The sequence below is a fragment of the Schistocerca piceifrons genome, chromosome 2 (genome assembly GCF_021461385.2).
Source record: "Schistocerca piceifrons isolate TAMUIC-IGC-003096 chromosome 2, iqSchPice1.1, whole genome shotgun sequence".
NCBI lineage: Eukaryota > Metazoa > Arthropoda > Insecta > Orthoptera > Acrididae > Schistocerca > Schistocerca piceifrons.
In genome coordinates, this window is record NC_060139.1 from 282,343,915 (window position 1) to 282,369,940 (window position 26,026).

Here is a 26,026-nt window from a genome sequence, read left to right on the forward strand (position 1 = left end):
ACCTACTAGTTGTTTAATAGCCCACAATAGGGCAAGCTATGGTGAGTGATGTTTCTGCAACATCTGTACAGACGGCTCTATGAGGATAGAAGTTGATCATGTTAGAATTGTGACCAAAACAGTTCTACGTGTGACTTAAGGTAAGGTTTATCACTAGGAAGGTTCTGAGATATGGTGATGCTGTAAGACTTCCAATTACAAGAAAGGAAGACCATAAATCTGCTAATTAGACAGTAGACATTCATGATGAGAGAGGGTAAGTAAAGACATATTCATGACACTATACTCTTGTTGGTTCTTGTGATTCTGGGTGGTCTTAGATGGTGGTGGTGGTGGTGGTGGTTAGTGTTTAACGTCCCGTCGACAACGAGGTCATTAGAGACAGAGCGCAAGCTCGGGTTAGGGAAGGATTGGGAAGGAAATCGGTCGTGCCCTTTCAAAGGAACCATCCCGGCATTTGCCTGAAATGATTTAGGGAAATCACGGAAAACCTAAATCAGGATGGCTGGAGACGGGTGGTCTTAGGTATTAGAGGTATACAGCTATATTCATTTTAAAAAAGTATGACTGCCATTACACAGAGACAAGTGGAGGTTGGTTGTTTAGTTGCTGGAGTTAAAGGGTCCAAACTGGAAGGTCATCCGTCCCTTCATGCTGTATGTACTGGACCAGGAAAAACCCTCAGAAGGATGCAAAAGGCAAATCCTCAGAAGCCTGATACTAAGAAGATACAATAAGACAGAAATAAAATGATGGAGTATCAGGAAGAGAGGGAAAGAAGCAAAGGTGGACAAGCTGCTCACAAGTGGATGGGGAAAGCCACAATCCAATTATAGCTGCTCCTCATACTCCAGAGAGAATATCTGGGTTCCATTACAGGAAAATATGTGACAAAGAGAAGCAAGGTGGGCAAGGAGGGAAATGAAGTTGTTTCTTACATTCAACACACACAGTAAGAGCACTAGTTTCACCTGCGAGAAAATTATGGTAATATGGATAACTCTCTCTTGTGCGACAGCTCGCTGCCGAGTGCAAGTCTTTATGTGACATCATTTAGGTAATTTCCAAGTCAGTGATGAAATGATGAGAACAACACAACACTCAGTCCTTTAAAAGCAAACAATCTGGAGATAGTAAGTATGTATAAGTTATTTTTCCCCATAACCACTACAAGGATTACTGTGTGGTCAGTTTCGTTAAAAAGTTACCAGCTGTTAACCAATCCCAGCTTCATGAACAAAATTTAACAATAAATCGGCCCTGTTCAATGTGCTACTCTTACACCTCCGCTGTTCATGGAGGAACATGGCATCCAAGCACTCTTGTGTGCAAAGAACTAATTATATATACAGACTGGTTTGAAAACATTTATGTGTAACTACAGAAATTTCTTTATCCATCACCACTGTATTAAGGAAGTATTTATTGAATTTGGTGAACAGAGCTTCCAGCATGTCATTCTGGTCAAAGCTCTTACCTGGAAACTTTCTCCCTTTATTTTTTTACTTCCATATTACACATGGTTTTTGAATTGCTTTTTCAATATTAATTTTTTGCACATAGGCCCTACTTCTTTTCCATAACAGACTGTAGAATGTTTCAAAATTAAGTTTTCAATCTCTGATATAGAGTGCACTCTGAATTAAACAAAAAGCTCTTACTGATTAAACGTTTCAATATCAGGCTTTATATCATTTCCTATTTTTATTCAATTATTTCCTCATCTGCTTTATAGAAAGGGATAATTCAAGAAGCTGTAAGAATGAGTAAGCGAACAAATTTCTCACGTGTACATAGTGTCTGCTCCATAAATCTCTTATCCAAAAAGTTATGTCAGAAATACACACATCAAAAAAAGTTTTGCATCACCTCGATTCCGAGAGTTCCGAAACCTGTACAGAAAATTGAAAGCGAGATCAAGATAAACATCATTTCCACCCTTTTAATTGCTCATGGGAACCACACACTGCATGTTGTACCACCATACTACGGGACCTTCGGAGGTGGTGGTCCAGATTGCTGTACACACCGGTACCTCTAATACCCAGTAGCACGTTCTCTTGCATTAATGCATGCCTGTATTTGTCGTGGCATCCACAAGTTCATCAAGGCACTGTTGGTCCAGATTGTCCTACTCCTCAGAGGCAATTCGGTGTAGATCCCTCAGAGTGGTTGGTGGGCCACGTCGTCCACAGTCTATCCCAAGCATGTTTGATAGAGTTCATGTCTAGAGAAGATGCTGGCCACTCTAGTCGAGCGATGTTATCCTGAAGGAAGCCAATCACAAGATGAGCACAATGGGACACGAATTGTCCTCCATGAAGACAAATGCCTCGCCAATATGCTGCCCATATGGTTGCACTATTGGTTGGAGGATGGCATTCAAGTATTGTACAGCCATTACGGCACCTTCCATGACCACCAGCAGCGTATGTCTGCCCCACATAATGCCACCCCAAAACAGCAGGAAACCTCCACCTTGCTGCACTTGCTGGACAGTGTGTCTAAGGCATTCAGCTTGACCAGGTTGCCTCCAAACACGTCTCCGATGATTGTCTGGTTGAAGGCATATGCGACACACATCAGTGATGAGAACATGATGCCAATTCTGAGCGATCCATTCAGCATGTTGTTTGGCCCATTTGTTCTGCACTGCATGGTGTTGTGGTTGCAAAGATGGACCTCATCATGGACATCTGGAGTGAAGCTGCACAACATGCAACCAATTGCACACAATTTGAGTCTTAATACGACGTCTTGTGGCTGCACGAAAAGCATTATTCAAATTGGTGGCATTGCTGTCAGGGTTCCTCCAAGCCATAATCTGTAGGTAGCAGTCATCCGCTGCAGTAGTAGCCCTTGGGCAGGCGGAGCGAGACATGTCATCAAAAGTTCCTGTCTATATCTCCTCCATGTCCTAACATCACTTTGGTTCATTCTGAGACACCTGGACACTTCCCTTGTTGAGAGCCCTTCCTGGCACAAAGTAACAATGCGGACACGATCAAACTGCAGTACTGACTGTCTAGGCATGGTCGAACTACAGACAACACAAGCCTTCCTGGTGGAATGACTGGAACTGATCAGCTGTCGGACCCCCTCCATGTAATAGGCGCTACTCATGCATAGTTGTTTACACCTTTGGGCGGGTTTAGTGACATCTCTGAACAGTCAAAGAAAAATGGTTCAAATGGCTCTGAGCACTATGCGGCTTAACTTCTGAGGTCCTAGAACTAATTAAACCTAACTAACCTAAGGACTTCACACACATCCATGCCCGAGGCAGGATTCGAACCTGCGACCGTAGAGGTCGCTCGGTTCCAGACTGTAGCGCCCAGAACCGCACGGCCACTCCGGCCGGCACAGTCAAAGAGACTGTGTCTGTGATACAATATCCATAGTCAACGTCTATCTTCGGGAGTTCTAGGAACCGGGGGTGCAAAACTTTTTTTGATGTGTGTATTTTACTTTTATACTAGACATGACTGTTTGGCCACCCATATGCATAGGATCTGTGGTATAAGATTGAACCAATCATGAACAAAGAACATTTTAGAGTTTACAAAATTAAGTGATTGTAGTTCAATCTTAACAACACTGTATTTGGAAGCAAGAGCAAGACGCTAAATAAGTCAAGTGCCAGAACATTATTATTTTAATGTTTTGCTTTCATTAATGAGAAATAACTTATTAGGGTTTTCTTTTGACAAGCAGTTCACTGTTATAGCACACACTATTTCCCACTGCTTCCGAATCTAAGTGGCTGAAGGCATTTAGAACTAAAAACAGAAGAAGAAGAAGAAGAGTGAGGTATTCAGCAGCAAGGTCATCAGCACCATTACTAAGTGTCAGCTTTCTATTTGCTTGGGAAGACCACGTGTGTCCCCACAGGCAGAGCTGCTTATAATGCAGGAGAGTCACCTAACAATGACAAACTGCCATCACGATGTACTGAACTATTACACTGAAAACCAATCAAAAATGCCTAACTGCTTTGGCACAGCATGCTGAACACCCCTGCTCAGCACATCAGGGATAAGGCCCAACAGTTCCCGAAATTTCAAAATCCATATAACACTGGTGGCAGTGTCGGCAAGGGTGGTGGACGGATCTCCAGATAAACTGAGGGTTTCCCTAATGTCAGTAATAAAACTGAAACAGGATGTCAAATTAAACACCTTTCAGCCATCTAGTTTTCAACCTTATTTTATTTGGCAACCAGTTTCAGCATTTTACTGCACCATCTTCAGGCCCCTGATCAACGTGTAGAAAGACTACCTCAGCTGTGATATGCCTGAAGATCGTGTAGTAAAAAGCTGAAACCGGTTGCCAAATAAAATAAGGTTGGAAACTAGATGGCTGAGAGATGTTTAATTTGAGATCCTGTATTGAACAGCCACGTCCCGCAACCATCTCTAAAAAGATGAGCATACAGGGGAGGAAACCATGCATTAATGGGCAATGTCCTATGCACCATTTGATGAGCACAACGCCCTTCCATGCGCCTGCGTGGTTGTGGCACAGTTTCATGCGACGTACACCATGCGAGCACTGCGGGTGGGGTGGGATGAGGCAGGGAGTGGGAAGACAGTCCTGCCATATGCTCACTTTGGTAAGATGCATATGCACAGTGGAAGAATTCCCCATCCGAAAAATACAGCCTTACAGAACTTTATTGTCACTGAGTAGTGTTGCAGTTTTTATCGTTTAAGTGCTCCATCTCTTTTCATTAGTACATAATAGTTTTCAGTTTCATATATCAGTGTATGTTTTTTGTTTATTTTTTTGTCCAGAACAATGAACGGTTCAGTAACTGGTGAGCCATTACCAACTGGGATTATAGCTTCTGCCTCTACACGTTTTTAAATCATAAGAAGGGACAGACGATTCATCGTGAGGGTAGTGAATAAGGAAGAAAGGAATATTATAAAATCACATGATCTAAAAGCACGGCAGGAAAATAAAACAAGGTTATCTACTTGCTGCCTGTTATCCTGGCGTATCTCTAAGATACATTACAAAGAGTCAAAAAGGGGTCATTTCCATGAGTATGACCCCTTTGTGCTCCTGGTAAAAAGTGTCCAAGATCTGAAGTACATAAGTTTCACTGTCATTGCTTGGGTATGGATGTAATAAGAGCCATTATACTAAGTACAAGTGGATATCACATTTCCACTGCAAGCTAGAGACAGTCGAGAAGCCCTCACGAATAACAATGTTTTAATTGACTCGTTGTGACAAGAGAAAGCATTTCAATGGTTGCATACACATTATCAGTATTAATAAACTAACTATACAACAGGCTATGCAAGTGATGAGATGGTCAGTATTATTGCGAAAGTATGAGTATCCTGAAGTCATGTGCTGATCAGATACTTAATTTGTTGAAAGGTATTGCTGACAAAGGCAGATCTACTTTCACGACAATCTCTTTCAAGCAATGTGAACTCTTTCTCTCACAAGGCACACCTACTCATCACTTTTTCAATGGTAAGTGTCACTGATGTATCTGGATTAGAAACAAGACTATTATGTTGAGGCTGACATGTGCAAATTTCACATAATTTTTGAATTTAGTTCGTCTGTGACTGACTTCACAATGGTCTCATACATCTACAAATTCGAGGTTGAAACCATTACTTTTCTGTGTTGGACTGGCGTGGAATTACCACATAAAATAATGCATATAGCCCCACATCATAATTTGTAGTGTTCGGGAATGTGTAGATGGAAAATCCTATCTGGCAAAACAGCTGAACAACCAATAGCATTCCCTTGCTAGAAGCCATCCACACATACAATGATAAAACTGTGGTACTTACTTAAAACTGAAGAAAACAGATTCGTAAAAAAAGTAGTGTGATGTACAAGTTTTCTTCTACTTTGTCAAGCTTAAGATCACTTTGGGCCTATGAAGACACTAAGTTGGCAATCTGTTCGAGTCCTGGCCACATACTCTGAGGTCTGATACAGCCAGATCTGTGAGACAGTCAGTAGCACATATACTGAATGACTTGGCCACATGGGACCAATTCCGGAACAACCACTCAAAGTTAGTGTGGGCTAATGACTGAGGCAATGTTAAGATTTTAATGGCCTGTCAAGTCAGAAAGAGGTGCTGCCAAATCCAGAGTGGTCGTTTACCAGCCTCTGCACACAAACTCTGAACTGGTCTGGTCTGAGAGACTAATTGATAACCTACTCTTCTCATGGTGGACAGCATCTAACGTCTTGGGGTAGGAAGTACATGCTGATACATAAACCACGCTGCCATAATCTAATCGTGGTCTGACAGACATACTACAAAACTGCAAGAGGCCGGACTGTCGGCTCTCCATGCATTTCCACTGAGGTATTTCAAACTGTTCAATGATCTGAAGTTCTTTGTTCACTGGTCTTTCAGGTACAGGAACCAGGTTAATTTAATGTCAATCAGAAGGCCTAAAAAGTGCATATTGTACTTACAATTTCAAACAGCTCTAGTTGGCTGAAACTGAAATGTGGTCTTCTCTGGTGTGAACACTGAACCATTTTTAATGGCCCAAGCTTCCAGCCTCCTGGTGCCCATCCCTTGTTGTCATTGCAAGATCGGAGGAAGAGTAGAAGAAGACTGCGAAATCACCCACCAACAAAGATCACTTACATGGCTCCTGACTGTGGAGGAGATGCCACTGATAACTATCACAAACAGTGCAAAACTGAGTATACGGTCTTGGGGGACCCCAAGTTTCCTGAATGTAATGGTCATACAAGGCACCACCAACGCAATACCAAAAGCATCAGTTCTCGAGGAAGAATTCGATAAGTGGCAGATGTCCATGTAGCTGCCATTCATGTAGTTGGTGCAGGATGTTGTACCTTAAAATGGTGTCTTACACTTTTTCAAGTTAAAAAATCAAATCATCCAACTGGTTTCCGTGTAACAAAGACTGTTGTATAGACATCTCTGGAATTAAACTGTGAAGAGCAGAATGGTTGCACTGAAACTGCACTAGCAGCAGCACAGATGATCTCGGGATATGACGAGCCAGACGAGGTAGTGGTTGACCATGGGCTCTAGGGTCTTACCCACACAAGATAATTGCCCATTTCCCAGAATGGAATTAATATTGCCTCCTTCCAAGTGGTGAACTACTGTCCATCAAACAAGATTTGACTGAAACAAGACAGGAGCTTGCCTTTAGCTCCGGGGCACAGATGACTGAGCATGTCACCAACTCTCCGCATGTAGTTCTACACTTCCATGACACCCATGGTTTTCCATTTCTCCCACAATTCCTCAGGATCCATATCTATCACAACAGAGCATGTAACCATGCCTTCACATAAGTTAAAAATATTATGCAATTCAGCCACAATAGGATAGTCCTCTAAGGCCTTGCACCTCCACAGTTTAGATAATTTAGGCGAATTGTGAGTTTCATTTACAAGGGAAACTCCCCATCGCAGCCCCTCTCTGATTTAGTGGTAAGATGGCCCAGTGGATAACCTGTAGAAAACTGAACACAGATCAAGCATGAAAACAAGAAGATGATGTACTGAACTATGGAAAAAAAAAGCAAAATGTAAACTGAATGGTCCAAGAACAAGAAGTGCTTACAGAGTAGCTGGAAAGAAAAAAAAAAAAAAAATGGCGTGTTGGTTAAGTGGTTACAGCATTGCATTACCACCACGTGGGTGAGCAGTATTAAAAACTATCTCTTGCCCTTCCTCAACATTATGAACTGTCCCTCTGGTTATTGAAACGTTTGTCCTTTTTCTGTAGCCTTGGCAGTTGTCATACTGTACATTGATTACTGAAAATGAGTTGTCATAAGAATACGTTGACGTCACAAGTTAATGAGGTGAATAGTGAGAGCAGCCAAGATACCACATAGACGTATCGCAGAAATTGAAACAACATATAAACGGGTGTGAACTATGTTACAACGAAGGTATTTAAGAGTCAAGATTTCCAAAACGGAACACAACTCCAAAAACGTTAAAAGCATGTGTTTTCACAGTACACAGAAACTGTGTCATTGGGAGTGATCACGTTCACACGAACACCTATATTGGGCAATGACATACCTTGATCATTTACCAGTCGTACAAATTACGTGCATCGATAAGAGATTCCTATTGTATGACCCACATACTGTCACTAATGCCGTATATGACAACAGACATGTTTCCTGAATAAGAATCTCTCCGTGTACATGCCACGTCAATGCAGGATAAAACTCCAAGCTTTCGACCACTACCTCCATGGTCGTCGTCAGGGCTAAGACTAACTGTCGTGAACTAGCGAGGCTCCCACTCGTAGCTAGACATGTTTCCTGGTGGAGGATTTGACTGACTTGTCACCTTGTCATCAAATGTTTGCAGTTCCCATTCAAAAGCTGCTTCCTTTTGACTAACAGAATAGTTGTGGAGAATCAACTGTTATTACAGGTCCCTACCTTAAACCTCGTTATTGCAAATGGATGTTACACCACAATACAGACACAAATTTGAATAGAATGAACAGCAAGAGGAACAAAAATAGGTACGAGGGAGGTTTGAAAATGGCTCGTCCATTGCTGTCCAACATCGTAACCGCGATGCCACTTCTTTCCCCAGATGCTCTATATTGCACTGCTACTTCTTGGACCATTCACTGTTTCCATTCCCCACCCCCACCCCCTCTTTCTTCAGAGTCCAGTACAACTTCTTCCTGTTTCCATGCTTGATCGGTGTTCAGATTTTGATGGGCTGCCCACTGGGTCCTCTTACCACTAAATCCGAGGGAGGGAGGGGGGGGGGGGGGGGGGGTTGCAATGGGAAGTTTCCCTTGTTAGAAGTGTTCCATTATGAAGTCATCTAACACTTCAAGGCTCCAGCAATACCCTTCAATCCTTCATAATTAACATCTATATCTACATGGTTACTCTGAAATTCACAATTAAATGTCTAGCAGAGGGCTGATCAAAGACCTTCAAGCTATTTCTTTATCATCCCACTCTCTAACAGTGCACAGGAGAGATGAATACTTAAATCTTTCCATGCAAGCTCCAATTTCTCTTATTTTATGATGATTTATTCCTTTGTAGGTGGGCACCAACAAAATATTTTAACACTGAGGAGAAAACAAGTGTGAGGCATCATAAGAAGATCCTGCCACAACAAAAAAAATTCCTTTGTTTTAATTATTGCAACCCCAATTCACTTATTGTACCAATGGCTCATTATCCTCTACTTTGCAATAATACAAAACGAGTTGTCCTGAATTTTTTCAATGTCCTCCGTCACTCCTGTCTGATGTGGACCCCCACTGCACAGTAGTACACCAGAAGAGGACAGAAAAGTGTAATGTAAGCAGTCCCTTTGGTACACCTGTTGCATTATCTGTGTGTTCTGCCAATACATCACAGTCTGGTTTGCTTTCCCAACAACATTATCTTTGTGATTGTTCCAATTTAAATTATTCGTAATTGTAATCCTTGAGTATTTAGCTGAATTTAGAGCCTTTAGGTTTGTGTGATTTATCTTGCAACAGAAATTTAGCAGATTCCTTTTAGTCCTCATGTGGACGACTTAACAGTTTTCATTATTTAGAGTTAACTGCCACTTTCTGCACCATACATATATTATGCCTAAATTGTTTTGCAATGGATTTTGATCACCTGATGACTTTACTAGGTGGAAAATGAGAGTATCATTCGCAAACAATCTAATGGAGCTGTTTAGATTGTCTTCTGAATCGTTTAGATGGATCAGGAACAGCAGAGAGCCTGTAACACTCCCTTGGGGAACGCCAGATATTGTTTCTGTTTTAATCAATGGCTTTCCATCAGTCACTACGGACTGTGATCTTTCTGCCAGGAAATCACAAACCCAGTTGCACAACTGTAGTGATAACCCACAGGCATGCAATTTGATTAGAAGTTGCTTGTGAATATCAGTGTCAAAAGCCTTCTAGAAATCTAAAAATATGGAATCAATTTGAGATCTATTGGCAGCATTCATTACTTTGTGAGAATAAAGAACTAGTTGTGTTTCACAAGAACAACATTTTCTGGATCTTTGTTAGCTATTTGTCAACAAATCACTTTCTTCGAGGTAATTCATAATGTTCAAACATAGCAAGGGTCCCAAAATACTACTGCAAATCAACATTACTGATATGGGTCTGTAACTCAGAGGATAACTTATTTCCTTTCTTGGGAGCTGGTGTGACTTGTGTGTGCTACTTTCCAGTCTTTAGGTATGGCTCTTTCGAGGATTCTACGTGTGGTGTATGGATCTTTGATGGACAAAATAATGTATGAGCTTTTTTTTCCTATATTAAGAGGTTGTCTTCAAAGAGCCAGCATAGAAGCCTTTCACAGCTGTCAACAAAGTTGGCTCTTATCTACTGTGGAGAACTGTTACAAGATAGATGGTTTGTATCATTGGCAAATGACACAGGTGTTGTGGATAGGTGTTCCAGGAGGTCATTAATAGAGAGAAAGAAGAAGGGGCTAAGATTGAGCCCTGTGGGACTTCTGATGTAACAGATATTATATCTGAATAGCTTGTTCTTATATCATGTGTTGTTATTTCTACCAGCTGCTCTCTGTCTGATATACATGACAAACCATTCACTGCAGACTTCTCTTATAATGTAAGCATCCAGTTTATGTAGGAGCACTGTGTGATTTACTAGATCAGTGGTTGCGAAACTCTGGCCAAACTCAAGTATTCATGTGGCCAGCAGTTACAAGCCTCATTTGACAGCTGAATCCAAAAAGAGCTTCCGAAGACTGTAGCTTTCTGCTCAGTAACCAACAATTTTTTTTAGATGTGCTTAATGAACCATGGACCTTGCCGTTGGTGGGGAGGCTTGCGTGCCTCAGCGATACAGATAGCCGTACCGTAGGTGCAACCACAACGGAGCGGTATCTGTTGAGAGGCCAGACAAACGTGTGGTTCCTGAAGAGGGGCAGCAGCCTTTTCAGTAGTTGCAAGGGCAACAGTCTGGATGATTGACTGATCTGGCCTTGTAACAATAACCAAAACGGCCTTGCTGTGCTGACACTGCGAACGGCTGAAAGCAAGGGGAAACTACAGCCGTAATTTTTCCCGAGGGCATGCAGCTTTAGTGTATGATTACATGATGATGGCGTCCTCTTGGGTAAAATATTCCGGAGGTAAAATAGTCCCCCATTCGGATCTCCGGGCGGGGACTACTCAAGAGGATGTCTTTATCAGGAGAAAGAAAACTGGCGTTCTACGGATCGGAGCGTGGAATGTCAGATCCCTTAATCGGGCAGGTAGGTTAGAAAATTTAAAAAGGGAAATGGATAGGTTGAAGTTAGATATAGTGGGAATTAGTGAAGTTCGGTGGCAGGAGGAACAAGACTTCTGGTCAGGTGGCTACAGGGTTATAAACACAAAATCAAATAGGGGTAATGCAGGAGTAGGTTTAATAATGAATAGGAAAATAGGAATGCGGGTAAGCTACTACAAACAGCATAGTGAACGCATTATTGTGGCCAAGATAGATACAAAGCCCACACCTACTACAGTAGTACAAGTTTATATGCCAACTAGCTCTGCAGATGACGAAGAAATTGAAGAAATGTATGATGAAATAAAAGAGATTATTCAGATTGTGAAGGGAGACGAAAATTTAATAGTCATGGGTGACTGGAATTCGAGTGTAGGAAAAAGGAGAGAAGGAAACATAGTAGGTGAATATGGATTGGGGGACAGAAATGAAAGAGGAAGCCGCCTGGTAGAATTTTGCACAGAGCACAACATAATCATAACTAACACTTGGTTTAAGAACCATGAAAGAAGGTTGTATACATGGAAGAACCCTGGAGATACTAAAAGGTTTCAGATAGATTATATAATGGTAAGACAGAGATTTAGGAACCAGGTTTTAAATTGTAAGACATTTCCAGGGGCAGATGTGGACTCTGACCACAATCTATTGGTTATGAACTGTAGATTAAAACTGAAGAAACTGCAAAAAGGTGGGAATTTAAGGAGATGGGACCAGGATAAACTGAAAGAACCAGAGGTTGTACAGAGATTCAGGGAGAGCATAAGGGAGCAATTGACAGGAATGGGGGAAATAAATACAGTAGAAGAAGAATGGGTAGCTTTGAGGGATGAAGTAGTGAAGGCAGCAGAGGATCAAGTAGGTAAAAAGACGAGGGCTAGTAGAAATCCTTGGGTAACAGAAGAAATATTGAATTTAATTGATGAAAGGAGAAAATATAAAAATGCAGTAAGTGAAACAGGCAAAAAGGAATACAAACGTCTCAAAAATGAGATCGACAAGAAGTGCAAAATGGCTAAGCAGGAATGGCTAGAGGACAAATGTAAGGATGTAGAGGCCTATCTCACTAGGAGTAAGATAGATACCGCCTACAGGAAAATTAAAGAGACCTTTGGAGATAAGAGAACGACTTGTATGAATATCAAGAGCTCAGATGGAAACCCAGTTCTAAGCAAAGAAGGGAAAGCAGAAAGGTGGAAGGAGTATATAGAGGGTCTATACAAGGACGATGTACTTGAGGACAATATTATGGAAATGGAAGAGGATGTAGATGAAGATGAAATGGGAGATACGATACTGCGTGAAGAGTTTGACAGAGCACTGAAAGACCTGAGTCGAAACAAGGCCCCCGGAGTAGACAATATTCCATTGGAACTACTGACGGCCGTGGCAGAGCCAGTCCTGACAAAACTCTACCATCTGGTGAGCAAGATGTATGAAACAGGCGAAATACCCTCAGACTTCAAGAAGAATATAATAATTCCAATCCCAAAGAAAGCAGGTGTTGACAGATGTGAAAATTACCGAACTATCAGCTTAATAAGTCACAGCTGCAAAATACTAACACGAATTCTTTACAGACGAATGGAAAAACTAGTAGAAGCCAACCTCGGGGAAGATCAGTTTGGATTCCGTAGAAACACTGGAACACGTGAGGCAATACTGACCTTACGACTTATCTTAGAAGAAAGATTAAGGAAAGGCAAACCTACGTTTCTAGCATTTGTAGACTTAGAGAAAGCTTTTGACAATGTTGACTGGAATACTCTCTTTCAAATTCTGAAGGTGGCAGGGGTAAAATACAGGGAGCGAAAGGCTATTTACAATTTGTACAGAAACCAGATGGCAGTTATAAGAGTCGAGGGACATGAAAGGGAAGCAGTGGTTGGGAAGGGAGTAAGACAGGGTTGTAGCCTCTCCCCGATGTTGTTCAATCTGTATATTGAGCAAGCAGTAAAGGAAACAAAAGAAAAATTCGGGGTAGGTATTAAAATTCATGGAGAAGAAATAAAAACTTTGAGGTTCGCCGACGACATTGTAATTCTGTCAGAGACAGCAAAGGACTTGGAAGAGCAGTTGAATGGAATGGACAGTGTCTTGAAAGGAGGATATAAGATGAACATCAACAAAAGCAAAACAAGGATAATGGAATGTAGTCTAATTAAGTCGGGTGATGCTGAGGGAATTAGATTAGGAAATGAGGCACTTAAAGTAGTAAAGGAGTTTTGCTATTTGGGGAGCAAAATAACTGATGATGGTCGAAGTAGAGAGGATATAAAATGTAGGCTGGCAATGGCAAGGAAAGCGTTTCTGAAGAGAAATTTGTTAACATCCAGTATTGATTTAAGTGTCAGGAAGTCATTTCTGAAAGTATTCGTATGGAGTGTAGCCATGTATGGAAGTGAAACATGGACGATAAATAGTTTGGACAAGAAGAGAATAGAAGCTTTCGAAATGTGGTGCTACAGAAGAATGCTGAAGATTAGATGGGTAGATCACATAACTAATGAGGAAGTATTGAATAGGATTGGGGAGAAGAGAAGTTTGTGGCACAACTTGACCAGAAGAAGGGATCGGTTGGTAGGACATGTTCTGAGGCATCAAGGGATCACCAATTTAGTATTGGAGGGCAGCGTGGAGGGTAAAAATCGTAGAGGGAGACCAAGAGATGAATACACTAAGCAGATTCAGAAGGATGTAGGTTGCAGTAGGTACTGGGAGATGAAAAAGCTTGCACAGGATAGAGTAGCATGGAGAGCTGCATCAAACCAGTCTCAGGACTGAAGACCACAACAACAACAACAACAACAATTGTAATGGACATTGGTGAATTCAGCCGTTAGCTACACTAAACTGGACGCTTACCTCGGTGGCAGAGGGATAACTAGGGTGACGTCTGTGGTGTTAGAGGACGTAGTGAGGGGATGTTTTCTTGGTTAACTTCCAGTTATGACAACTCATGGGCATGCACAAGTCGTACCAATCAGCCACTATTGATACGGAAGTAACATGTTCACTACACAAAATATCATCCTCAAATGTACATCTACATCTACATTTATACTCCGCAAGCCACCCAACGGTGTGTGGCGGAGGGCACTTTACGTGCCACTGTCACTACCTCCCTTTCCTGTTCCAGTCGCGTATGGTTCGCGGGAAGAACGACTGTCTGAAAGCCTCCGTGCGCGCTCTAATCTCTCTAATTTTACATTCGTGATCTCCTCGGGAGGTATAAGTAGGGGGAAGCAATATATTCGATACCTCATCCAGAAACGCACCCTCTCGAAACCTGGCGAGCAAGCTACACCGCGATGCAGAGCGCCTCTCTTGCAGAGTCTGCCACTTGAGTTTATTAAACATCTCCGTAACACTATCACGGTTACCAAATAACCCTGTGACGAAACGCGCCGCTCTTCTTTGGATCTTCTCTATCTTCTCCGTCAGACCGATCTGGTACGGATCCCACACTGATGAGCAATGCTCAAGTATAGGTCGAACGAGTGTTTTGTAAGCCACCTCCTTTGTTGATGGACTACATTTTCTAAGCACTCTCCCAATGAATCTCAACCTGGTACCCGCCTTACCAACAATTAATTTTATATGATCATTCCACTTCAAATCGTTCCGCACGCATAGTCCCAGATATTTTACAGAAGTAACTGCTACCAATGTTTGTTCCGCTATCATATAATCATACAGTATCATATAATACATACAGTACTTATTTGTGAAAGTAACATGAAATTAATTAAAGCTGTTTAATATAATGGCATGTGTAGACGAAAATTGGCATTTAAATCATTTAGCACGCTTTTGTGATTGAGTCTAATATTGAACAGTGCATTCAAATTTAACTACAAATACTGCTGTCAATCAGTCATTCACATACATAGTAAAACCAACAACTCTTATCACACAGCTATAGCGTCACAACTGTTAGATTGTTGAGTTTGGCAGCAATCTGAAAGAGGGCACAGTCAACACTACTTGTTCTGAATGGTGCCAAAACGCAAAGATCAGTGCTTTTGGGGCTGTTGTCCAACTTTTTGTGCTCTTATTACAGCTATTCTATTTTGGGTTAATTACGCACTAATTTATGTAGATTACCAACTAATAATATTACCCACTATATATGCGGTACCAACTGAAACCCCACAATGTCAATGTTGACTCCTGAGCAAAAAAGTTTGATAGCCACTGGACTAGATCAAATGCCTTTTCAGATCAATGGAAACTCCAGAAGCAGACTGTGTCCAAATTAATACAAGCTGTTATGCACACTATGTGATCAAAAGTATCTGGACACCCTCAAACATATATTTTTCATATAAGGTGCAGTTTGCTGCCACCTAATGCAAGGTACTCCATATCAGTGACCTCAGTAGTCAGTAGACATCGCGACAGAGCAGAATGGGGTGCTCTGCGGAACTAATGGACTTCGAACATTGTCAGGTAATTGGGTGTCACTTTTATCATACACCTGTACGCGAGATTTCCACTCTCCTGAACATCCCTAGGTCCACTGTTTCTGATGTGATAGTGAAGTGGAAACGTGAAGGGACATGTACAGCACAAAAGCATGCACGCCTACCTCGTCTGTTGACTGGTAGACACTGCCGACAGTTAAAGAGAGGTGTAATGTGTAACAGGCACACATCTATCCACGCCATCACACAGGAATACCAAACTGCATCAGGATGCACTGCAAGTATTATGACAGTTAGACGGGAGGTGAAAAAAACTTCGATTTCATGGCCGAGCGGCTGCTCATAAGGGAAATACAGAAGCATCCGATCCCGCCCGTCTGCTTTGACCCATGAAGTCACAAATATGGCAGAAACTACCATAAACCACGATTCCAATATGGCGCATATTAAGTCGTTACGTACACATTATGAGGACGAAAATACATTAAAAAGAAAAACACACTCACTCACTCACTCACTCACTCACTCACTCCACAAAAAGCCTAACAACACTAACGGGACAAGCGCGGGAAATAGCAACACTAACGGGACAAGCGCGGGGAATAGGGGTTTTCTGGGTGGGGACAAACTAAATACAAACAGATTTAGACACCCACCCCCATACAAAACGACGAAAAAAACTGACATCACAAAACTCCCCAAATACCACTAAACACACATCATCTGGATACTGATACTTCCATTAACCTATATAGCTCAATAGCAGCGCCCGATCCCATAAATTAGGACCTAACACTTCCCTTGACCTATATGGCTCAAAAACATCTCCCGATAGCAATACCAACGTTCACAGCCACACATTGGGATCGAACACTTCCCTTAACCTGTTATCCTTACGACATCTCCACATACAGCTGTCCCTGGTCCGAGACGCCGGAATGTTAAGTAAGCCTCATTTCTTCACATCATACTGAACACTTCACGACTTCATCCAAAAATCCGAATAGTTGGAGAAATTGTATTAGAGACAACGCACTGTCACCCTTCATAGCTGACAACCGAAAACTGTTGACCCTGTCAGTCATATCCATACCTACCAAAGACATAAAAACAGCTATTTACCAAAATTCACACACGACGCCACACTCGCAAACTAAACCAAAAACATCACATAACACACCACCAGAGAGCACCACTGATCGCATCAAAATGACACCTACAAACACGGCACTCTCACAAACTAAATTCCGCGCCATCGTGACGTCACGCACCACAACAGTCTTACGTCACGGGTCAAAGCCGACAGGTGCGATCCCTCATAAGGCATACATCACACCAGTAAATGCCAAACGACACCTCACTTGATGTAAGGGGTGTAAACATTGGACGATTGAACAATGGGAAAATGTTGTGTGGAGTTACGAATCACAAGAAACAATGTGGCGATCTGATGGCCGGGTGTGGGTATGGCGAATGCCCGGTGGAGGTCATCTGCCAGCGTGTGTAGTGCCAACAGTAAAATTCAGAGACGGTGGTGTCAGGGTGCAGTTGTGTTTTTCATGGAGGAGGCTTGCACCCCTTGTTGTTTTCCATGGCACTATCACAGCACAGGCCTACATTGATGTTTTAAGCACCTTCTTGCTTCCCACTGTTGAACAATTCAGAGATGGCGATTGCACCTTTCAACATGATCAAGCAACTGTTCATAATGCACGACCTGTTGCAGAGTGGTTATACAACAAGAACATCAATGTAATGGACTGGCCTGCACCGAGTCCTGACCTGAATCCCATAGAACACCTTTGGGATGTTTTGGCCCACTATGCATCTGCATTCAGTCTTCTTTAACATCATTTGGAATGACTTCCTTTATCTCTGTTCCACACTGCCCGGAGCCTTGTAATGTCCCATTTAACAAATGGGAGCTCTCCAGTGCCCTTGCTATCTGCACCAACATGACTACTGTGCTGGACAGGGTGCACAACCAAATGCTTCAGTAATTATCAGTGGCTCTTAAATGACTTTTCACTGACCATTTTGCCCTACATTTCACTTGAGCAGAAAGCATAGAAGGCCAGTCGGAGGGGGGAGGTGAAGGTTGCATATCTTTACCGCAGAGTCTAAATGGATCCAAAATGGTCATAGCTTCCAGTGCAGTATGACGAGAAACCTAGGAACTAACAATGTCAGTGCCGACCAACGTATAGGCATCACAAGATGCTCACAAAGACCCGACCAGGTTCCGGCAGAATACTTGGAAACCATGAAGAGTCGGGAACTGAGTATCCACGAAATACAACACAAGCTACAGAGTATATATAAACAAGGTACTGCAGTTCCAGAAGGAGACAATTAACACTATTACAGTTCCATTGGAGGAAAGTAATATAAGAGGCCAGATGAACATTAAATGTGCCAGAATCAGTCATTGTGTGGAATCAGTGTCCATCACACCTGCTGGAAATCGCGGGTGGGTGGTTGTCCTGAGACTTGCACATTAGGCAGGCCCAGCCACAACATGCCAAACTTCACGTGAGCAGTGTGTGTGGGCCAAGGCCTGGCCTGTCACTCAGGTTTGCTTGGCCCGTGTCTGAAGCACACAAAGCAGCGTGACATTTCATTTATCATTGCAGTGCAGAATTTTGCAGTCTACACAACTCTGAGTTTGACAGACTGTTTGCACAGAAGGAAGTGGTCTAGTGAACTATCATCACAATCCTTTAAAAATGGTAATAACAGAAGAGACGGATGAGAATTCTCAATTCTCGTATGCAACAGGTGCTGCTTATATGCTACAAAATGACAGTTTCGTACAATGTCAAAGGAATTAAAACTTTTAGTTGACAATGAAAAAAGGCAAAAACTACAACGATCGACAGACAGGATCCATTGTTCTGGACATCAAGAAGCACTTTGTACTAAATTTGCAGACACAGCACTTGAAGAAATTGGTGGTACATACAGTAAAATTTCTGAAACGACACCCATGATTCCACCTTCAGTTGCAACAGTTTTCAATGCAAATGAACAGTACATTACTGCAAAGTGCAAAGTCAAGGAGCATGACTGGAATAATTTTTCCAGTTATATCTCATTATTGTTGAATTTACGAAGAAAAAAGGAGTGCAGGAACGAAAATTAGAACATTCAGAATGTATTGAAGACTTCACGTTTTAAGTGGACTTGACTGCATACTACATTACACGGTAACTTCTTTCTGATTTGATGGAGGGCCATTTAAAAAGAAAATCGAATTTTAGAAGGAACAAATTCTGACAAAGGCAATCCAGTTTGCTAAGCTCACTGGTGTTGAAGGAAGCATGAGGTTTGAAGAATTCATTGTGTCCTTGCAAGAATTACAACAAAATTTTCATCAAAGTTTTGAAGACGCTGTCAATGTCACACCTGTTTACAAGAAAGACCTTTTTCGATTATGAAACTAAATAAGTCACAATTACATGGCAACTTGAGTTTAAAACTCTGAAACTGTCTGCATCTGTCCATAAGCCGACAGTTCGTACCAGATAAAAGTCATGTCTTCAGCACACCAATAATAATTAATACTGACACCTTGTTTTTTTTGTGATCTATATTGTTGAGAAATGAGAAACCTAAGACCCAGCCATACGCAGTACCACTATACAGCCATTTAAATGTGGCAAGTTTTCTGTTTCCCCATCTTCCCCCTCCTCATGCACAGTGTGGTGGAGCAGCGGGGGAAATGCGAGGCAAGGCTGAGTGCTTTGGCAGTCAGGCTTAGGCCTTAAATCTTGGCCACCCCAGCCATTAGGCAAGAGTCGCAGTAGTCTCAGGATAATAAAAGAGAATGAATGACCTTGAGGCCTCCACAGCATGGGTCCCCGCATCTGACGAAGTAACAGGCTTCTTGTTTTTGAGATGCTGGAGAATGGGATTCATAGAGCCCCAGCCCCAGTGGGTGCCAGGGAAGATAGTTTCTTCTCCAGCTGAAGAGAGAAAGAGGGAACAGGAACACCTGGGAGGAGGTAGGGGAACACGACAGAGCTATGGAGGAGGAAAGGATGCAACAGAAGCAAAGATGGAGATGGTCAAATTACTGTCGGGCCTCAGAGTAGGCTAGACTGTCAAGAATTTTGAACTGCTGAATCATCCTTTCCTTTTTAATAGATCGAGCAGAATGTGGGCTGGAACAGTTCACGCACATGGTAAATAATATATTGTCCAAGTCACAGTTTGGGGTTCTTAAGGGTCCTCATATATAGAAAGCTATTTACATTTACAGTGAGAATGTACTTAATTCATTAGATAATAAATCAGAGGCCACTGGCATTTTCTGTGACCCGTCAAAAGCCTTCAACTGTGTGAACCACAGCATTCTCTTGGGAAGTAAATAAGAATACAGTGTTACCAGCAATGCTGCGAAATGATTAGAGTTTTATCTAACTAACAGGAAACAAAGGGTGTTGTCGTAAAATATCTGTGCAGTAAGTTGCCAGTCTTCATCTGATTGGGAATTAATTACATATGGTGTCACTCAAGGCCCCACTGCTTTTTCTTGTGTACAAGAATGACCTCTTGCCTGTTACATTGCCAGATGCTAAGTTTGTTTTAATTGCAGATGATACAAACATTGCAACAAGTAGCAAGCCAAGTACAGAATTAGAAATGGCTGCTAATCAAATATACACCGACATTAATAAATGGTTTAAAGCTAATTCACTCTCACTGAACTCTGAAAAGACCCACTATATGCAGTTCAGAACCTGTAAGAGTATTCCTTCCAGCATGTATATAACATAAGCAGACTTGCAAATAGAAGAGGTTGACAGTGTTAAATTTCTTGGATTACAACTCAATAATAGATTCAGTTGGGAAGGGCATACCACAGAATTGCTGAAGCAGCTAAACAAGCCCGTTTTTCAGTGAGAATGATGAAAGATGAAGGAGATATAAATACAAAAAAAACTAGCATACTATGCTTGCTTTCATTCTGTTTGTCATACGAGGTATTATTCTGCGTAACTCATCAAACTGCCCAAATGATTTTAGCAAGTAAAGGCATGTAATAAAAATCATTTGTGGCGTAAATTCAATAATATCATGTAGGAACCTGTTGATGGAACTTTGTATTCTAACCACTGCTTCTCAGTATAATTATTCCTTAATGAAATTTGTTGCAAGTAATATATCTCTATTTCTAACAAATAGCTCAATACACAGTATCAGTTGTAGGAATAAGAGCAACATACATAAAGAGTTACAATCACTTACCGTGGTCCAGAAAGGGGACCAAAAATTCAGGAACAAATATTTTCAATAAATTGCCAGCAATCATTAAAAGCTTGGTTTCAAATAAAGTACAGTAGAAGCAGAGTTTGGAAGACTTTTTGATAGGCAACTCCTCCTACTCTATAGATGAATATCTTAACTGGGACTGTCAGGCAAGCTTCAGTAAAGTTGTCAGATTTCAGTTTTGATGGCACTTTGTCACAACTGGAAAGATTAGGCATTTTGTGTGATAAATGTGCTTAACAAAGTTTCATTCTGACAAGTGTATTAATTCTGTAGATATTAGCAGTTCCAGTTTACTGTAATGTATTCACCCATTTTGACAATCTGGCAAATGATCAGAGTCATAAGTATTATATTAAAATGTTTTATGTTTTTTTTTATGTTATACTTTCTGACATGTTCCACACCCATGAAAATCACCTCTTTTTGGGTCTACAGAGAGAAATCCGAATCTAATCTAACATTCATTTTCATCCTTGCAAATAATATCCCAGGACTGAGATTGAAGTACATTCTTAAACATGTCAATACTGCTAGGGTTTCTTATCTGCCTTCTGCAGATGAAAGTAGGTGATGACTTTTCTTCTATTTGTTCTAAACTCAGCCATAACACACTCCCCTGATAAATTAGACCAGTTCAGGACTTCAATAAATGGGAAAGATAATGGGTATAAGAATATTGCATTTATACAGCTGCTTGAATTGCGTTTTTATTCTAGTTGGACCTTATACTATGTTCTGGATATCGAAAGTTGTTAGTAGATTAATGACATGATTTGCTGCACGTAAAATGTTACCAAAATTCATGTTAAAATCACCACACAATATGTTCTTACCTTTGAATCTGTAAAAATACACAAGTTTAAAATGTGTTCAGAAACTGGGATATGCTGTCATCAGGAGAATGGTAAGTACACACTATTATTACATTCAGATGCTTGATTTCTACACCATAATGCTCAAAATGTTTTTTAAATATTTAGGTGGTCAGCATTGTTGCATATGCTGAATACTACGTCCTCCTCAACAAGTATTAGACAGCCACAGCCTCCAACCCCCCCCCCCCCCCCCCCTCCCCTGCTGTCAGACCTGCAGAATCCATTTCCAACTCCATAATTTGGAAAGCTGAAGAATGACATGTTCTGAGTTTTGAGCCAGTGCTCTGTGAAATAAGTAACATCAACCCTGAAACTGTTGACTGACAGACTTCAACTTCTGTTTGTTATTTATTGATTGGATATTGTGATAACAAAACAAAAGTAGAGCCTGAGATCAGGGGGTGGGGCGGGCTGTATACCTATGTTGCATTCCTGTGTATTTTGTTGCTTCTGGGCCAAATTCTATTTTTCGTAGGTTCCCAAATCGACAAATGAGAATACACTATTGAAGTACAATGTTCACTTTTATTGAGTCCTACACCTCACTACACATTACCTATGAGATGAAGCATGTTTATCCTAAATGAAGGAGACAAAAGCAAATGGATGCCATCTATGTTCTTCACCATAAGCCTTATCATAATTCTAGTTTCTGACACAAGGAAGACCATCTTCCCAATGATCACGATGCCTTGACAGAAGTAACTTCATGTGAACACTGTAGCAATTGTGAGGATGTGGCATGTCCAAACTGAGGATTCTCCATTGTCATAACATGTAAGACTAGACCACAAGAGCTATAGTCCACTCTGAAATAGCAGATTGCTATTTTGCAAAGAGATGGCGCAGTGCCATTTACACTGAAAATATTTCCCGTTTGTGGCCATTAAACTTCCATTTTTACTAGCTTTTGTGTCATCTAATAATATTTGTAACCAGAGTAATCTTTGAAATGGCGAGTACTGCAAGTAGAAACTAAAAGAAATATGTTAGTTCATATGTTTCTTTAATGTGTGTGACATACTATTTACTGTAGCTTCCTTTCATTCTGTTCACAGATAAAGAATATGAAGATGATGACACTGTTAATTGTTATTGGTGCCAAATCTTCACGACCTAGAAGTATATGGTGACTGTGTGACTCTTAGTGAAAGGGTCAACAGTACGGTTGTACTACATACTAAATTGTCTTTTAACTAGGCCTAACAAAAATCCATATTTCGAAGTTTATTTATTCACTGTACAACAACACTGGTTATATCGTATTTGTATGTGAACTGGTGTTAACAAAACATCTTAGCAAACATTTAATAGGTTCCACATCATACGTACATCCTACGAAAAGTAGAACACCCAACTTCAAAAATCTCATACGCCCAGGAAAACTTCATGCATGACGGAAGCAGATATATTAAAAACAGTCATTAATTACCGAATTAAATTTCATACGAACCAGACATGTTTTTCACATCTACCACGTTGTTCTCCAACATTATTCTTTTTACAATTCACTACGTCCCGACAACCTCACACACCTTCTCCGAAAACAATTTATTTCTGGCATTTGTGACTTCGCGCTCAATCTATTTGAATTCCGTCATGCCAACCACTGAAGCTCAAAAATCTCAACCGGGTACTGAAAATGTCCCGTCTCTGTCCCGTGGTAAACAAACACATCTGATGCCTAAAAAAAAGGAGAGAGAGGGAGAAATAATGGACTACGATTCCACAAGGAGGAATATAAACTAGTAGTAGTGTTTAGGGTGCACAACTACCATATTTACTAAAGCCCTTGCAACACTACATAATATAATGTAAATTCAGGACTTGCGTCATTGAACTGGTTGCTTCTCGTTTCAGTTGATACAGCTTTCCTTTTGTAGAAATATTACTCCCGAAACACAGAAGTCTTCCTCATTTAGTCCCCATCGCACACTTTTAGTCACTTCATACAAGCTTTTCTTAGTGTAAAAATTGAGATGTTTTTGTTCCACTTGATAAGTTGAGCAATCTATTCCGTTTGCTTAAAATGAAGATCTCACAACACATATGGAATTTAAATTCTCTGTTCCAATTCTGTTCCGTTTTCTTGTTTTTACATCACTTGCAATAGAAAATATTCTTTGAGTTACAGCATTAGATTGTGGAAGTGAACGAAACAGCTTAGCAAGTTAACTGATATTTTGAAAAAGCAGCTGATCGTAGAAGTCTTTCAACTTTGAGATTTCACTCCACATATAATCCAAGTCGGTTTCTGAAAGTTCCTTCTTCCTTCCCTCTGACACAAATGGAAGACTTCTCCATTCAACTGCTCAGGGATTTAGATCAAATTCTTCAAACTTTGATGCAACAAACAATACATCATTTATCTGGGACGATCTGTCTACTATTAATGTAATATTTGGCTCCATGAATTTTAAGTTTTCAAAAAAATCATCGTGTGTAGGTAGACATTTCTTCGGTTGCTGTGATATAGAAGTCAAGACATTTAAGTCTTAGTTGATGAATTCACTTTTTACATTCTCTAGGGAGAGTTTGTACTAACTGCTCACATTCGGGCCAAGATACACTGATTCTAATGTGAGACAATGGTATGGCTGAATTTTTTTAACCTTGTACATGTCAGTGATGACACACGGGCTAGAAAGTTCTGACCAGTGTTTTGAAACAGACGCAAAGAACCTTCCAAAACCTTGTGAATCAATATTTCCCTCAATTGTAAAAGGACGTTAAAATTGTTGAAGTAAACCAGAACATACTTTAGAAACGACATCTAAGATTTAGTATACAAATTTTCTCTTCCCAATGAATCATTTCTGCAGACTTTAATTTATCTTCAACAGTTGCTAACTGGAAGTAATGGAAAAATACATCTCAGTTTTCCAGCAGATGAACAAGACATGCACGTAAAACAAGCTATCGTGTACCCCATAATTCAGCACCTTTTTACGTTTCACTCCAAACAATTCTTGAAATTTTTGTAAAATTGCGGATTACTTTGCACTGCCAAATGTGTAGCTCGCCACGGATCTTATTAACTCTTCACAGGATCTAGGAAGCTTTTCACACGCTTTCCTTGCAACTAAAGCAGATGAATGGCATATACAGTAGAGAACAATCAGATTTGGTACAACATTTCTAAGTCTTGTTATGACAGAAGTACGGCTTACCACAATTACAGACGCACTGTCAAAGCCATGCCAATTAAATTTGCAACTGGAATATCCTTCTCTTTCAACATAATCTCCTGAGCTATGAATAGGTTTTTGCCGAGCAGTCTTTGGCATCCATGGGGATCAATTCCAGAAGTTGTGTTTTCACACAACCGTCAATTGGCGACAATTATTTCACTATAATGCACATATGTCTGCTATTTGATACATCCATACCGTCGTCCACCAGAATATAAAATTTAATGTCCTTTAGTAACTGAACCTTTTTACCAGTTTCCACCTCTGCAATAAAATTTTTCACTATATTAGTACACTTTATACTGCGTAAAGTCATCTCTGAAACAATGTCGGAGTCAGTAAAAACATATTTTACCAGTAACAAGGAACAAGATGCTACATTGTTGAAAACGAAATATTATGCCCTGCGAAGAAAGTTGATAATCTTCTTTCAGCTTCGCAAATGAAATTTTCACTTTGCAGTGGACTGTGTGCTTGTATGAGAGTTCCTGGATTAAAACTGTGTCGGATCGAGACTCGACTTCAGAACCTTTACCTTTTACAGGCAAGGGCTCTACCAACTGAGTTGCCCAAGCACGACCCACGTCCTCTCCTCACAGCTTTACTTCTGTCAGTACCTAGCTTCCTACCTTCCAAACTTCACAGAAGCTCTCCTGCGAATCTTGAAAACTGACACTTCTGAAAGAAAGAATACTCCAGTGAAATGGCTTAGCCACAGCCTGGGGGATGTTTCCAGAATGAAATTTTCACTCTGCATCAGAGTTTGCACTGATATGAAACTTCCTGGCAGATTAAAACTGTGTGCTGGACCGAGACTCGAACTCGAGACCTTTTCCTTGCGCGGGCAAGGCAAACTAGGGGACTGAGACTCGAACTCGAGACCTTTGCCTTGCCTGCAGAAGAGAAATGTCCCGAGTTCGAGCCTCTGTCCAACACACAGTTTTAATTTGCCAGAAAGTTTCTTATTTC

The 26,026-nt window shown here is 40.9% G+C and overlaps 1 protein-coding gene across 1 annotated transcript in view; it reads right to left on the reverse strand.

The window, feature by feature from the left end:
- Positions 1–23,456, reverse strand: part of LOC124776656 — a 121,237-nt gene extending 97,781 nt beyond the window's left edge. Inside the window, exon 1 of the mRNA XM_047251747.1 lies at positions 23,320–23,456. Coding sequence (XP_047107703.1) covers positions 23,320–23,359 — 40 coding nt within the window. The 5' untranslated portion in view covers positions 23,360–23,456. The remainder of the gene's footprint in view (positions 1–23,319) is intronic.
- Between the last annotated feature and the right edge of the window lie 2,570 nt (positions 23,457–26,026).